At 33.3% G+C, this 14,910-nt stretch overlaps 1 protein-coding gene across 10 annotated transcripts in view; it reads left to right on the forward strand.

The window, feature by feature from the left end:
- The window catches only part of LOC131550869 (calcium-activated potassium channel subunit alpha-1a-like), a 102,101-nt gene that overhangs the window by 11,474 nt on the left and 75,717 nt on the right, over window positions 1-14,910 (forward strand). For all 10 annotated transcript variants that reach the window (XM_058793335.1, XM_058793337.1, XM_058793336.1 and 7 more), the window contains exon 2: window positions 13,809-13,973. In XM_058793335.1, coding sequence (XP_058649318.1) covers window positions 13,809-13,973 — 165 coding nt within the window. The remainder of the gene's footprint in view (window positions 1-13,808; window positions 13,974-14,910) is intronic.

Here is a 14,910-nt window from a genome sequence, read left to right on the forward strand (position 1 = left end):
GTTTCTTCTTAGTCACTGTGCACCTTCTATATATGTTATTATTTAAAAGCTGCTTGTGATGGGCTTTGGTTCATCATGTGACTTTCTCATCACCACCTACATTTGGTGGTAATCAGTGTATTTCAAAGGTACAAAACAGATTTCAGTACTTCAATAGGTTGGTATATTAACATTATATCAGTTACTGAAATTACGGTATTTAACTGTAAATTTAAATTAAAACCGTAAAACCTAAAACGTTGCTACCGTATATTTTTTTACCGTAAATTTTAAACGGTTGAAACCCAAACTTGTAACTTTGTAACAGAGTGTTTGTAACTTGAAACCCTCCTTCTTTTTTTACTTGTTTACATGTTGTAATGGCAACCAGATCATTGCAAGCTGATTGGCTGAGAGAAGTTCTAGAATTAACTAGAACAAACTAAAGTTTCTAGAAGGACATCAGGCTGAAACTGGGACACATTTCCATATTTTCGTGAATGGCTGGGGCAACGGGCCGTGTGGCCAGCGCTGTGTTGTCTGCGGATGTTTTGCTGCTGGATGTGTGAGATTATGCTGATAAGAGAGTTTGAGCCACTTCCGCTCTCACTTAATTAACTAAATGGTCCAAAGCTCCGCGTTATGCTTTATTATTCAGCTTGATGGATATGGATTCAGGCCGGCCAAGAGCTGAGACGGTGAAAAGCGTTCCAGCCGATTTTAACTTCAGCCTCGTCAGAATAACTCACATTCATAAATGAGTCTGTCAGAGCGCCGGATGATGAATGAGACGAATTCACTTTTAATGCGGATGGATGTGGTTTTGCCAAATGAAAAGTTCCTCTGCTTAATTTAGCATCTCCAGATGGAAGATGTTTGAAGGATCTGAGGACACGACCGAATGATTGAACAAGAGCCTTTAATTACATTAGAGACGAATACAGATGCGCTGTGGAGCTCTTCTGCTGTTGTCTAGTTTAGAAAGTGAAGACAATTTAGCAAGACAAATAACTAGTTGTGTGATTTGTAGGGACAGTGGAAGAGCAATCAGAGGTCAAGAGGTCAGCGAGTGTCAGAGCCTGTCAGGAACTCTCCATCAGTAGAGACTGAAGGCCTCACTTAAAGAAAATAAAGAAAATTATTCCTTTTTTTTTTATTTTGTCAATGTAATTATCTAATTACTTAATACATTTGATCATTTAATTATTATTATTTTTTTTAAATATATGTATTTGTTTGTTTTATACAAATGCAATATTATTTATCTAAATAGAAGTCAAAAAGAAGTTTGTTTTGATTAAAAACTATACAAATATTTCAAATTGCCATTTATTTATTTATTTATCATAACCCCTTTTCATAAGTATATGTTCAATGAACTATTTTAGTAAATGTGTATTTATTTATCTTAATTAATGTATTTATTATTTTATTTTATTTATTTATTTTTGATCTTGTCCCAATTGAATTAAATTTATGCATTTGTTTATTCAATATAGATGGTGCAATATAATTAATAGTGTAATATTTTAAATAAATAGTTTTAAAAGTTTGTTTAGACTAAAAATTATACAAATGTATCAAAAACATGCAAATATGTAAGAAATATCATGACTAACATATATGTGTCATAATAACCCCAAGAAATATTGCATCATTTTGCTGTTAATTAAAAAAGTGTTTATTTATTTATTGGTTTGTTTGTTTGTTTTAATTTCATTTACATATTTGCTATAGTAATTAATTTAAATAATTGTCCCATTTTTAAAAAATATGTATTTGTTTATTCAGTTTTGATGTTGCAACATATTTTATCTAACATTTAAATACTTATGCATGTAAATACTTATTCAGAATTACCACATAAGCTAATTTCTTTGTATTCACCCTTTTATAACCCCAAGAAATCTTGCATTATTTTGCTTTTAGTAAATGATTGTTGCAGATGCCGGAGCTGCAGTGTAATCACAGCCTTACTTCGCAAATGTGATTGTGTCCACAACAAATCCATTCACTCTGTTACACAAAACAATTAGTAATCTATCAGTCATGCAATCTAAATGCAAAAGCAGCTTTATGTGATTGTGTTCTGATGGTGTTGATTGTTGAGGGAAGATTGATAGTCTGGAGTTCTGGATGTAGTTTGCCATTAGGAGCTGGTCTCTTTGATTCATGAGGGACGGTTTCAGGATTAATTGGAGTGCGGGATCTCTGCCATCACTGCCGGCCATTTTTCTTTGAACTTTGCCATCTTTTAAATTAAATATTTATAGGGAGCGAGCATTTCTGGGCGACATTTTCAGGCGAGATCATTAGGCTGGACAGATCTGCAGCGCAGCCAATTAGTCCTGATCTGAGGACGCGGTGTGTTCGTGGTGTCTGCCCTTCCCTTTCTTTCATCTGTCTCTGCTAGTTTTTAAGTTGTGTTTATTGGTGCCTCCGGCCCTCCAACAAAACTTCCATGAAGCTCACAAACTTTGTCAAATCCAGCAGCTGGATCGTCCTCGTACATGTTCATCTGCTCGTCTGGGAATCAAGACTAGTTTGTAAAAACTAGTGCACTTTGCAGCTTGTGCTCAACAGGAACCGCCCACTTTAACAGTTTACAATTAAAGAATGGGACAAGCAATACAATTTCAATATGACAATTTTTGTAAATAGAAGTAAAGTAGTTTTTTTTTTTTTTGGTTTTAAGTGAAAAATATAAAATAATGCATACTGCAAAAAGGTGCATATATATTTATTTAATTATTAGTTTTGTCCCAAAGCATGAGACGAGCAAAAATAATTTAATTTAATTTAATTTAATTTAATTTAATTTAATTTAATTTAATTTAATTTAATTTAATTTAATTTAATTTAATTTAATTTAATTTAATTTAATTTAATTTAATTTAATTTAATTTAATTTAATCAATATTGATGCAATATAATTTATGCAATATAAAAGTGAAGTTTTTTTTTATTAAAAAAACAAAAAAAAACAAACAAACATCTGTTATTTAGTCTCTTCAGAAATGTATTTAAAAAAAATTTTTTGATTTAAAATCATGTAAATATGCAAGCTGCAACAGTAACATTTAATAAATAAATACTCAAAATAGCACTTATTTAGAAATATTAACTCTTTCATTCATTTATCATTTTATTCCAAAGCATGTGACAAGCAAAAAATTATTTTAAGTCCTTATTTATTTTTATTCAGTATAAATTGTGCAATGTAATTTATGCAAATGAAAGCGGTAAAGAAGTTTGTTTTGATTAAAAACCAAATATATCATGAATGTTTAAAAGTTTATGTACATACTTATTCAAAATAACAATTTATGTAGTTTTTCCATGCCATTTATCTGAAATGGATGATAAGATCTAACACACACACACAAAATAATAATAATAATAATAATAATAATAATGGTGCATCAGTTTAATTGCTAGTTAGTTTTGAAGGAAAAGTGCTGATTGGTTTCTGTTGCCGATCTGTAACTCACTGACACACTTACCTTTACTTTCTCATAGCTCTTCCTTAAAAGCATCAATTGAAAAGTCTCAGGAATACTGTAAAAAGTAGATGTATTGAAAACCATCAGAAATGATTTGCAGTCTAAGTGAAATCGATGAATGTATTGATGAACATTAATTTTGTTCATGATATGATGTTTTCAACGCACTGCTAGCAAACACTTTCCTTCGTTTTTGGCAGCAAAAACTTATTTTTTGTTGCTATTTTTAGTGGCAAGATTCTATCGAAGAGCTCATTTCTTGTGAATTATAATGCTTGCCAGCAGTTTGTGCCGTTTGTGATGTGATTTTCAAGAGCTCTGGTCAGTTTTACAGCTCACCAATACAATTAGAGTGAGTTCAGAAAAAACGTCCACAGCAACAACAACAACACAGCCGCTCAGAGACGTGCAGAAATACAATCACTGTCATTGTGAATGGCTCTTCAGTCCGACACTGATCGCTGATCTCCGTCCTCGCTTTTCTCTTCATTTCTCTCCATTTTCTCCAGCGAACGGCCCGAGTTACAAATCTCAGCGGCCTGAAGCCGTAACCTGCCAAACAGCAAATGCACGGAAATATGTAGCACATAAATATTGTGTCTTTGATGGCTAATAAAGCTGAGAGTGAGCGATTGATTCTGACCGCTGCTGTGTTTGGATCTGCAAGGCGTCAGAGTTATTTGTTTAAATAACAGCGGCTCCGTTTCAAACCACTGCCGACAGAGAAATGCACCCTTATAAGTGACTGATTTGGAACGCTAATCGTTTAATGTTAACATGTTGCTTATGTTAACAGTGTGATGCTCTAATAAGCATTAAATATTGGATCAAATAGTCTCCTTTTTAAAAGGAGTCTCTTCTGCGTTTTGATGTATTTTATATATTTTCTTGGCCTAAAGAATGGGATGAGCAATACAAATTTTTTTCCGAATTTTTATTTAGTATAATTTCAGTATAGCAATGTAATTTATGTAAATGGAAGTGATATAGAAGTTTATTTTGATTTTTAAAAAATAATATAAAGTGTCTGTTGATTAGTCAGAGATATAGTAAAAAAAGAAAAAAAGATGCATAGAAATTTATTTTGCCCCAAAGCAATTGAATTTAATGTATTTAGATGCAATTCAATTTATGTACTGTAAATATAAGTGGTAAAAAAGTTTTTGATTAAAAATCATGTAAATATAACCATGAGCATTCAAAATGGGCAATGCACACAAATGTTGGGTCAAATTTATTTAATGAAATGGAATTATTTTTGATACTGAAATAAAAATACACTTCAAAACTTTATGGTCGGAAGGATTTTGAATGTTTTGAAAGAGTCTCTTCTGCTCAACAAGGCTGCATTTATTTGATCAACAACAAAGTGAAATTATGAAATAATATTGCAATTTAAAACAGCTGTTTTCTATGTGAATATCTGTTTAAATGTAATTTGTTGCTGTGATCAAAGCTGTATTTTCAGCATCATTACTCCAGTCTTCAGTGTCACGTTTCTTCAGAAATCATTCTAATATGCTGATTTTCTGCTCATGAAACATTTTGACTAAAATATGTTGTTCATAACTTTCAGTGCCTGAAATACCGGCTGCATCGAGCTCTTTATGTGAAGTTGTAAATATGATTTAGTGTGTGCCGTGTCTTTAATCTCAGACGTACTCAGAAAGATGCTGTACTGTGTGTGTGTGTGTGTGTGTGTGTACAGTACAGATAGAAAGATTCCCGGTGTTTGTTCAGCGTCACACACTAGTTTAACTTGTGAATCTTCTCTAGTCTGTTTTATCGGCTGGAAAGATTTTTCTTCCTTTTTTGGCATGGTTTATTGAAAGCGATGCGATCGCTGTTTCTGCAGTCGGGAAATGGCTCAGATTCCTTCAGCTTCAGGCGGGATTGCGTTTATTTTATCAGTGCGTGTGTTTTATCAGACTTCAAACTTGTCTGCCAGAATTTAGATGAAAGTTGCTGAATTAGTTTTGTCTTTGTTGGAAACATTTCTCTGCTCATGTCCAAAAATATATCCTCAACAAATGAAAAACAAGCTTCAGTAGCTCTAATGCACTGGAACTGTAATTCTGCTTCAGTCAAAGCCTTACTTTACTTTTCTTACTTCAGTGTCATTGATATAAAACTACTACTACTACTAATAATAATTGAATTTTATTTATGATCAAATTTATATTTTATGTATAGTAATTACTATTATTTTATTAAACAGAAAAAAACTATTTTTAAATATTTAAACTATTTTTAAAAAATATTATAAACTATTATTATAGCGCCTTTGCAAAACCCAAAGTCATTTTAAAAAGTTAGATAGAGAAAAATCTAAATATAGTTTTTGTTAATATTTTGAGTTAGATTTTATATTTATATTGCCTGTTATCATTTTTTTAATTAGTTTTATAGTTTTAGTAATTTTGTTGTTTTTTCCAGTTATTTTATTTGTTAGTTATTTTTAGTTATTTTAATATACATATATACATAATATATATAACGATGTTATATAACTTTAAATATAAGTTGTCATTTATATCGTGATGCATCGTTTCTAACATATTTGCATCGGTAAAAAACTATTTTTTAATATATTTTTATATTTTATATATTATTACTAGTGGATGCGCTATATTTTTATTATTTAGAAAGTGACCAATAATCTGCGACCAATATTTTATATGTAGATTGATTTCTCTCGAAACTGTGTCTCAAGCGTGTTCTCTCATCACCGCTGCGCGTGAATATCACGAATCACAACAACACCACGGAGACCCGAGGAAAAACTGGGATTAAAGTCCAAAACTTGAAATAACCTAACAAATCAATCAGGGCTAAAGCGCTTCCATAAACGACAAATTAAATTCACACTAATTTGTGCATGCTTATGCCGCTTGAGCAGCCCTTATTGTCGATCATGGATCAGATCGATCCACCACGGCAAACAGCGAATATATCTGTGCTGTTTAATGCATTATGAGCAGAGACGTGGTCATAACAGGCAGGGTCGAACAGTGGCAAACAGGTATAACACGGGCGAGACAAAGAGTAAACAAAGACAAGCGTGGGTCGACGATCGGCGAACAGTATCCAAAGCGGCTAGACAAGAGAGATAATCCAACACGAAAGCGATAGTCCAGGCAGGGGAAAAGACAATCTGAAACAGGCGAGGCAAGGCAAGACTAGGGAAACTAACAGGGCTCTGTAGGGCAGCGATAAATGCATACAGTACTCGGCAGAGAGGGAGAGAGTCCAAGGCTTATAAAGAGTGTCTAATGGGTTTCAGCTGTGTAATCAGTGCGATGGATGATGGGAAATGTAGTTAGATGGTGAAGTGCAACAGTAGTGTGGTGCAAGAGTCCATGTAATCGGAGGGCGACCTCTGGTGGCAAGTGGACAGAAGACCACGGACAGGATTCGTGACAGTTCTAATGTTCTGCTATCTGTTCTGCAAACTATAAAAGGTACAGCTGTCATAAAACCAGGTTACCGTAGACCAGGTTAGTTTCCCAGCATAAGTTGCCATAGTGACTAAACTTGATCTAAGCCTATGTTAAATTTGCTTTATGGAACCAAATAATTTGACAATGAGTCAGAATAACTGAAAAAAGCCTGGTTTATTTAGTAAACTTGTTTTATGAAACCGGCCTCGAGGCATTAAAAGTGATCATATTTTCTGCATTGCATCAAATCGCATTGTGTTGAATCGAATTTAATTGAAATCGGATCGCATTGAATTGTATTGCATCGGTAGCTGCTTCATATGTATCTTTAATGTATCGTATCGTTGGCTATGCATCGAGATATATATATTAGGGATGTGCATCAGTGTTAATTTTAGGCCCTGTCTATATATATATACTCGCCAAGCGCCAAATGCGAGTAAAAACTGACATCGGAGAGTATATGTAACAGTGTCAGTCGCCAGTTGGCGGCTAAAACTTTTACGAAATATAGCAATGCAATGTACAACAGCCAGTTTTTAAAGAGGTTCGCTGTTTCTGACATAAGCGAATAAAGTAATCTTTTCCGAAGACAAGATCATCGTGATTGGTTAGCTCTTCATTCAAGCGACGAGCGAATCAAATAATACAAATGGACTGATCAGGTCAGCGCAGTGTGGTGTCCAGCTTGTCCTTATACGGTTCTAATAACTTTTACCTGCTTCGTTTCGGAAGATTAACTTTTCCCTTCTTTATTCTTCATAATCCGAGAATGCGGCAACACATATCAGGGGTTGCGCCGCAGAAACGGTGCAGTAAAGTATAGTTTGAAGTCATAAAGTCTTAAATGACCGTAAAGAGTTAGAAGAAAAATCGGATATGTCTTAGTCATGTGCATCAGGTTTTAAAGAGACAGCGCTGCTTTTAAAGTGAAACCTGCTGCAGTCTGTCATTGACGGAAATCAAAGAGAAATCATTGGACTGTTCTAGTCGCTGATTAACTTTTGTAGCTCGAATAAAGATTAATCTGTGTAGTTTATGCATATACAGTTTATAGTTCATTGTTTTAGAATCACTTAAATTAAAAATTATATATTTTAGAGCCTATTAAATGTAAAAAAATAATGGCTTTCAATTATACTGTGATGTTGAATGGCTATAATTAATAGGTAAAATTGAGGGAAAATGCATTTAATAGAGACACCAGTAGCAAAACAAATGAAAAACATTGTAAATATGGTCACTGTAGTAGTAATAACTGCCTGTTTTTGCAAAAAGAGTTTCATGGCTGGTAAAAAAAACATTTTGGCCGGTAAATTTTATCTCGTCACCGGCCATTGGCAGGTGTGACAAAAAGTTAGTTTTAGGCCCTGTGTGTATATATATATAATATAGTTTGAGTTTATTTAATATTAGTTACTTTAGTACTTACATGAAAAGTATATATGTTATATATGTGCTCAAAATATAATTTTTGTTTTTCATGGTTTTAGTTTTAGTTAACAATAAGAGCCCTGGTTTTGGGGGTTATTTACTTTACTAAAAACTCATGTTTGTCCATTAGATCCAGGTGATCGTGAGTGGTAGGATGTGAATCTTCAGTCAGGCATACAGTAAGTAAAAGTAGTGTTGAAAGCATTGTTAAACGTGTTCAGAGGAGAGAATGATCTGTATTTTACTTTAAGGATGTCCTGTTTTTAGCCTGGATAAGTGCAGATATAAATACATCTGTAACTATATTACCTGGCAGAAGAATGGTTTATTCTGATGTAATGTTATTAATAAATGCTGTTATTGCACATCGGTGTATGTGGTCATGCATCTGTTTTGCGTTGCGATAACAGACCCTGACAGTGCCGGTGAAGTCAGAATTGACCTGTGTGTTGGGTGTAATGTGGTTTCTGGTGGATCTGCTGCGCTCTCAGTGCTGACACAGATGCTGCTCAACATGCTTCACGTCTTCTGTCTGAAACAGCATGGTGTTCATCAGTGATGAATGTGTTAATGCATGAGGTCAAATGGAAAAATCAACTTGAAATCTAAATCAAATCAAGGTTTAATTGTGAATGATGCATCAGTGATTGTAAAGAAAAACCTGTTTGTCTTCATAATCTTTCATTAAAATCCTTAGTTATCAGTCTTTTTCAGCTGATGTCATCAATCCCTCTTTATATACTAAAGTTTAAAAAGTGTGTGTGTGTGTGTGTGTATTCATCTCAGGGTGTGCAAAGAGTTTTTTTTTTTTGGCAAGAACTGCAAAGATTTAAAAAAAAAAATATATATATATATATATATGCTCATGCAAAAAATGTAACAAATTTTCTTGAATATGTCTAGCATTATGTTATGTACTTATGCAACGATACACCTGAGCAGAATTTTATATTTCAAAATGTGGTCTTTAGTGTGAGTTGTTTGTAGTTGATTGTTTGTTTTACTGACTCTTGTTCACTGAATGATTCAACATAGGCGGTGTATCACTAAAGAACCCTAATGTTAGTGTAATCTATTAATTACGCTCATCATAAACCCGTCTAATTAGGCAAGAACCGGGTGTCACAGATATTTTAATAGGACTGAATTTGTAGTTTAACATGATCAAAATGTATTAAAACAAAACGTATGTAAGTTATTCATTGTTATTTTATTTCCACGGTTGTGGAACAATTATACAATTATATACAGAAAGTGAACAAAGGACATTATGACTCTTAATCACTCAAAAACTGTGAAATGAGTCTCTTGCATACACCGGAGCCTTTAGCAAATCTGTTATTACAGTGTGTGCCCTTAAAAATAAAGGTTCTTTATTGGCATCGATGGTTCTATGAAGAACCTTGAACATCCAGGGAACCTTTCAAATGTAGAAAAGGTTCTTTATAGTCAAAAGTTTCTTTAGATTTTTAAAATGTTCTTCAAAGTGGTTCGTTTAGGAACTGTTCACTGAAAGATGCTTTTAGGAACCAAAAAGGGTTCTTCTATGGCATCACTGCAAAAACACCCTTTTGGAAGCTTTAGTTTTAAGAGTGCAACTGAGGATGCTTTAGACTGCGGGAGAAAGTGAGCGTGTCAGAGCGTGAGAACAGTGTCAACTGAATGAGTCTCACACTGAATGCATGCAGCCCTGTCAGATAGATAGATGGATAGATAGATAGCAAACAAAGAAAGCACTTCAAATAGAAAGACGTTTCTGTGCGTGTGTGTGTGTGTGTGTGTGCACTGTGATATTGTTGAAGTAGGCCTGCCTTGTAACTACAACTGTTAAAAATACGAGCTCTAAAAGATTTTTAAAACTCTTGCTTTAGACAAATGTTAAAACTACAAATAAACAGTTAAAGTTACAGCTAAATCTGTATAAAAAAAATAAAAAAATTTAAAAAAATTGGCATCGGCTTTTGTCCAAAATACCAGCATATTGGATATCAGCAAAAATCCAATATTGTGCATCCCTTAAAAAAACAGAGATGTATGTGTGTGTGTGTGTGTGTGTGTGTATACAGTATATATATAGTTTTTCATCATGACCTTTCATTAAAATAATACATTTTCTTTCAGATATTTCATGTTTTGTTCAGCAGCGATGCATTAAATTGATCAAAAGTGACGTCTATAATGTAACAAAAGATTTTTGTTTCAAATAAATGCTGTTCTTTTGAACTTTCTATTCATCTGTGAATCCTGAAAAATAAAATGCATCACAGTTTCCACAAAAATATTGTGCAGCACAGCTGTGTTCAACATTGATAATAATCAGAAAGATGATGAAGACTGAAGATCTCTTTCTGAAGATCATGTGACACTGAAGACTGGAGTAATGATGCTGAAAATTCAATCAATTACTTTTTAACATGTATTCGCATAGAAAACGGCTGTTTTAAATTGTAATAATATTTCACAATTTTTACTGTATATTTGATCAAATTAATGCAGCCTTGATGAGCAGAAGATACTCAAAAACCTTTTAACACTTTTTACCTTCCTAATGTATAAAATCAAGTCGTCCTCTACATTTCTCTCATAAATATCCTTTGTTTCTTGGAAATAAGGCACATTATGGAAGTCAAATGGATTGTAAATGCTGATGTAATGTGTTAATGGCTGTGACACTCAGCTCTCAGTGTTTGTGAAGTATTTTTCGAGTGTGCAGGGATGTGTGTGTGTGTGTGTGTGGTTCAGTGTGGCGTGTTGGGCGTCTCACATATGTGGCATTCTCTGGCCGGCGTGTTTGAGTGTGACACCTGACTCCAGCAGCGCGGCCTGTTTTAGACACGCAGTATAAGCCTCTATAGGAAGCGTTTGCAGCGCTGCGAGTGTGTGCCGTCAGACAGGAGTGTGTGAAGGTCACGTGTGTTTGACGTGCATCATCACAAATATCACATGTGGGCCTGCGTATGATGCTACAAATGTTTTTTCATGAATGCACATTTTGTAAAATGTAAAATATATAATTATTCAATTCTTATGGAGTTCACTGAAGCCACGCATTTGGAGTTCATGGACAATTTGAGACTTTTACAGGCTAAAGGAAAAGCACTGTTGTTTACTCATTACCTTGATTATTTATAGCTAATACTATAACATTTTAACATTTAATAATAAAACAGTCAACCTTTTCATCTGATTTTTTTAATTCCTGTTGTTTTTCTTCTGTCATATTGAGACATTGTTTATCATCTGACCAATTCCTCATAATTCCTGCCTGTCATTATTTTTCCTTGTTTAATATGTAAAATTATCTACAATTTTGAAAACTTAATGTCACATTTTATGGTTACTTGTTCACTTAAATACAAAATATTTATGTTTTGCATTAAAGTTAAACATTTTAACCTTTTTTACTTTTTGTACTAGTTCTCATTAGGTATTTTGACATTTTGACATTATTTTCATGAAAATTAACCATGTTTTCCCACAAATTATAATTAGTGTAATGCATACAGCCATTGAACTTTTCATTTTTTTAATTCTACTTATTTTCAATGGTGATAATTCTCATTATATTCTAATGACTTAAACAGTGTTTTTTACCATATTACAGTAATTATAATAAAGTGATTTTTTTTCATTTAAATCAGAATAAATTAATTGCAGTTCATCTAATAATACCGTATTGTAAACATACTTCTTGCATTACGGTAATAAAAAACAAACAAACTTAAACTCAAATATTTGAATGAATAATTAAAAACACAATTATAAAGATTTTTTAATGCAGTGATTTGAATTTGAGGCCGGATGTTAAAATAGTACTAAAATCAGAATTCTCATTAGATTTTAATGACTGTAATACTGTAATTTTGATCATATTAATGTAATTATAATTAAATTATTTAAAAAAATTAATCATAAATTAATTGTAGTACAACTAAAATTTTTAAATAATATTGATGTAATTTATTTATATTAATATTAATTTAAATAATAAAAATAAATGTATTTTTTAATAATTAAAAAATAATACATAAATTAAAATAATACTTAAATAATACTTAAGTATGAACAGGTACTTCACCACAAAATTTAAAGAAAGAACTACTAATGTTAAAAAAAATTATTTACAAATATTTACATTTATTTAAAAACATTTATTAATAAAAATAAATGTTTTTAAATAAATGTAAATATTTGTAAATAATTTTTTTTTAACATTAGTAGTTCTTTCTTTAAATTTTGTGGTGAAGTACCTGACAGCAGGGCCGGATTATCCATAGACGGGATTGGGCGAGTGCCCTGGGGCACCAGCCAATAGGGGGGCACCAAGTGATTACGATAATGACAAGACCTTTAAAATATTTTTCATGTTTTGTATATATTATTTTGCTGGAAGAGATACAGATGCATAGAAAATGTACAGTTAATGATACAATATATACAGAGATAATATCAAATATATGCACGCATATAAAGAATTGCAACTGGGTCAGGTCATCAACTTGGCAGTTGTGCGAAACTTAATTTAAAAAAAGAGAAAATATCAGGACACATAGCCAGGGCTATACAGTGCGACTGAAAAGTACTGCGTGCAACTATCAAAAAATATTTAGGAGCACCTGTGCGACTAACCTGATCAGCATATTTGTGTTTGCGCTGAGAGGAGCTTCAAAGATGTTTACTTGCGTGTTTGTGCAGCGGTGAGTAATGTATTGCAGACATATGTTGATTCCTTGAATGCAATGTTAATCAGAATCCACTCACTGCTCAAAATACTTTTGTTCACTGCTGAGTTATGCAAGCTCACAAATCCTCTCGTTATAACAAACAAAGTGTAGACGGTGTAAATAAGAGATTCGTTGTGCGGTGTAGAGCGCTTCATCGATTATAATGGAGTTGAAGTGAGTAACAGCTTTTAAAGATTATTAAGGGAGTTTGTAAATGTGATATTAGGCTAAATAAATACAACAGTTCAATGAACAATAAGTTAATATAAAGTGATGTACATTGTATGACTTTAACAATATTGCCTGATTTTGCTCTATTTAGTCAAGGAAAATAGTTTCAAACAGTCACAGCCGAGCCGCTGCGCATCTCAAACACAGCGGTGTTTCATTTATGAATGAACTGCGTGTTTAAATGAATCTAGTGAGTCAGTGATTCAATTACCCACTCATAAAGACCGTCACTTGCTTGTTCCTGAATGAATCAGCCGTTCAAACGAATCAGTTGAATGAATGATTCAGTGAAAAAAAAATCAGTCACTTGCCGCCACCTGCTGGCAGTTTTATTTTTATGTTTAAAGTGTCATTCAGGGGGCACTTCAAATGTGGTCACCCTAGGGCACTACACTGTGTTAATCCGGGCCTGCCTGACAGCTTTGATGATATTCAGCATTGAGTGCATGTTGTTCACTCACTCAGTATGCTGATGGTGTGTGTGTGTGTGTGTGCAGGACGTGCACCGGGTCAGTAACCCGGTGGTGCTCGGTGACGGTGTGATTAAAGTGGTGGGTCACCGGGAGTCCGAGGCGGCGGCCAGCGAGGTGGGATGGATGACCTCAGTGAAGGACTGGGCCGGGGTCATGATCTCTGCTCAGACGCTCACGGGACGCGTGCTGGTGAGTCAAGTTTCATTCATCACAACTCACACTCACACCAAAACTGAACAGGATAACGTTTGTACTTACATTGATCTGGAATATTTCTGAATAAGCCACCAGATTTTACAATTCAGCTCATGTTCACTTCGTCGTGATATTTTCATGAAAGAAGAATAATTAAAAGATTAGTTTAGCCAGAAATGAAAATGTTTTCATCATACACCCACTGTCACATCTTGCCAAACTGGCTTTTTCCCAGGTGAGTAATGATGACAGAAGCTGAACTATTACTTTAATATATTTTTATGTAGGCCAAACAAAGAGGAAATTGCGTTTAAGAGTGGCTGAACATAAATATGCTATTCGTGTGAAAAATATGTTGTATACTATGGCGAGGCATTATAATGAGGTGGGTCGTTTTTGTCATTTGCATTATTGATGATGTACAAATCTGTTGTTTTTTTTGTTGTTGTTTTTTTTCCTTACTATTATTATTATTATTATTATTGTTATTATTAATTAATTAATTAATTTTTTAAACTTTATTTAATTACCCCCCGCCCTTATATATATTTTGTTGTTGTTGTACTAGGAGGCTAGTCTTAGCCACACCTACATATTAATCAGCTGTCTTTGATGATTTAATAATTAACACTAGTTTAAGAACACCTGTTTGAGCAATTGATGTGTGTCCTGAAGAAGGCTGTTTTGCTGAAACGCGTAGATCTACTTTTAACTATTTGTAATGATTTAAGCCCAGTATATTAAAGGCTTTTTATCTTACCACATGAGTGCCTTGGAAGTATTTTGTCTACATAAATTAATTTTTACCTCCACTACATCCAATGAGCACCAGTGGCTTTATAAAGATACCCGTGTAGCACTCTCTGCTTCTGTTTCCTGTAAGAAATATATGCACTAGTTTTAATTTTTAATTAAAATAAAATAATTATTG

The sequence above is a fragment of the Onychostoma macrolepis genome, chromosome 12 (genome assembly GCF_012432095.1).
Source record: "Onychostoma macrolepis isolate SWU-2019 chromosome 12, ASM1243209v1, whole genome shotgun sequence".
In the NCBI taxonomy this organism is placed as follows: domain Eukaryota; kingdom Metazoa; phylum Chordata; class Actinopteri; order Cypriniformes; family Cyprinidae; genus Onychostoma; species Onychostoma macrolepis.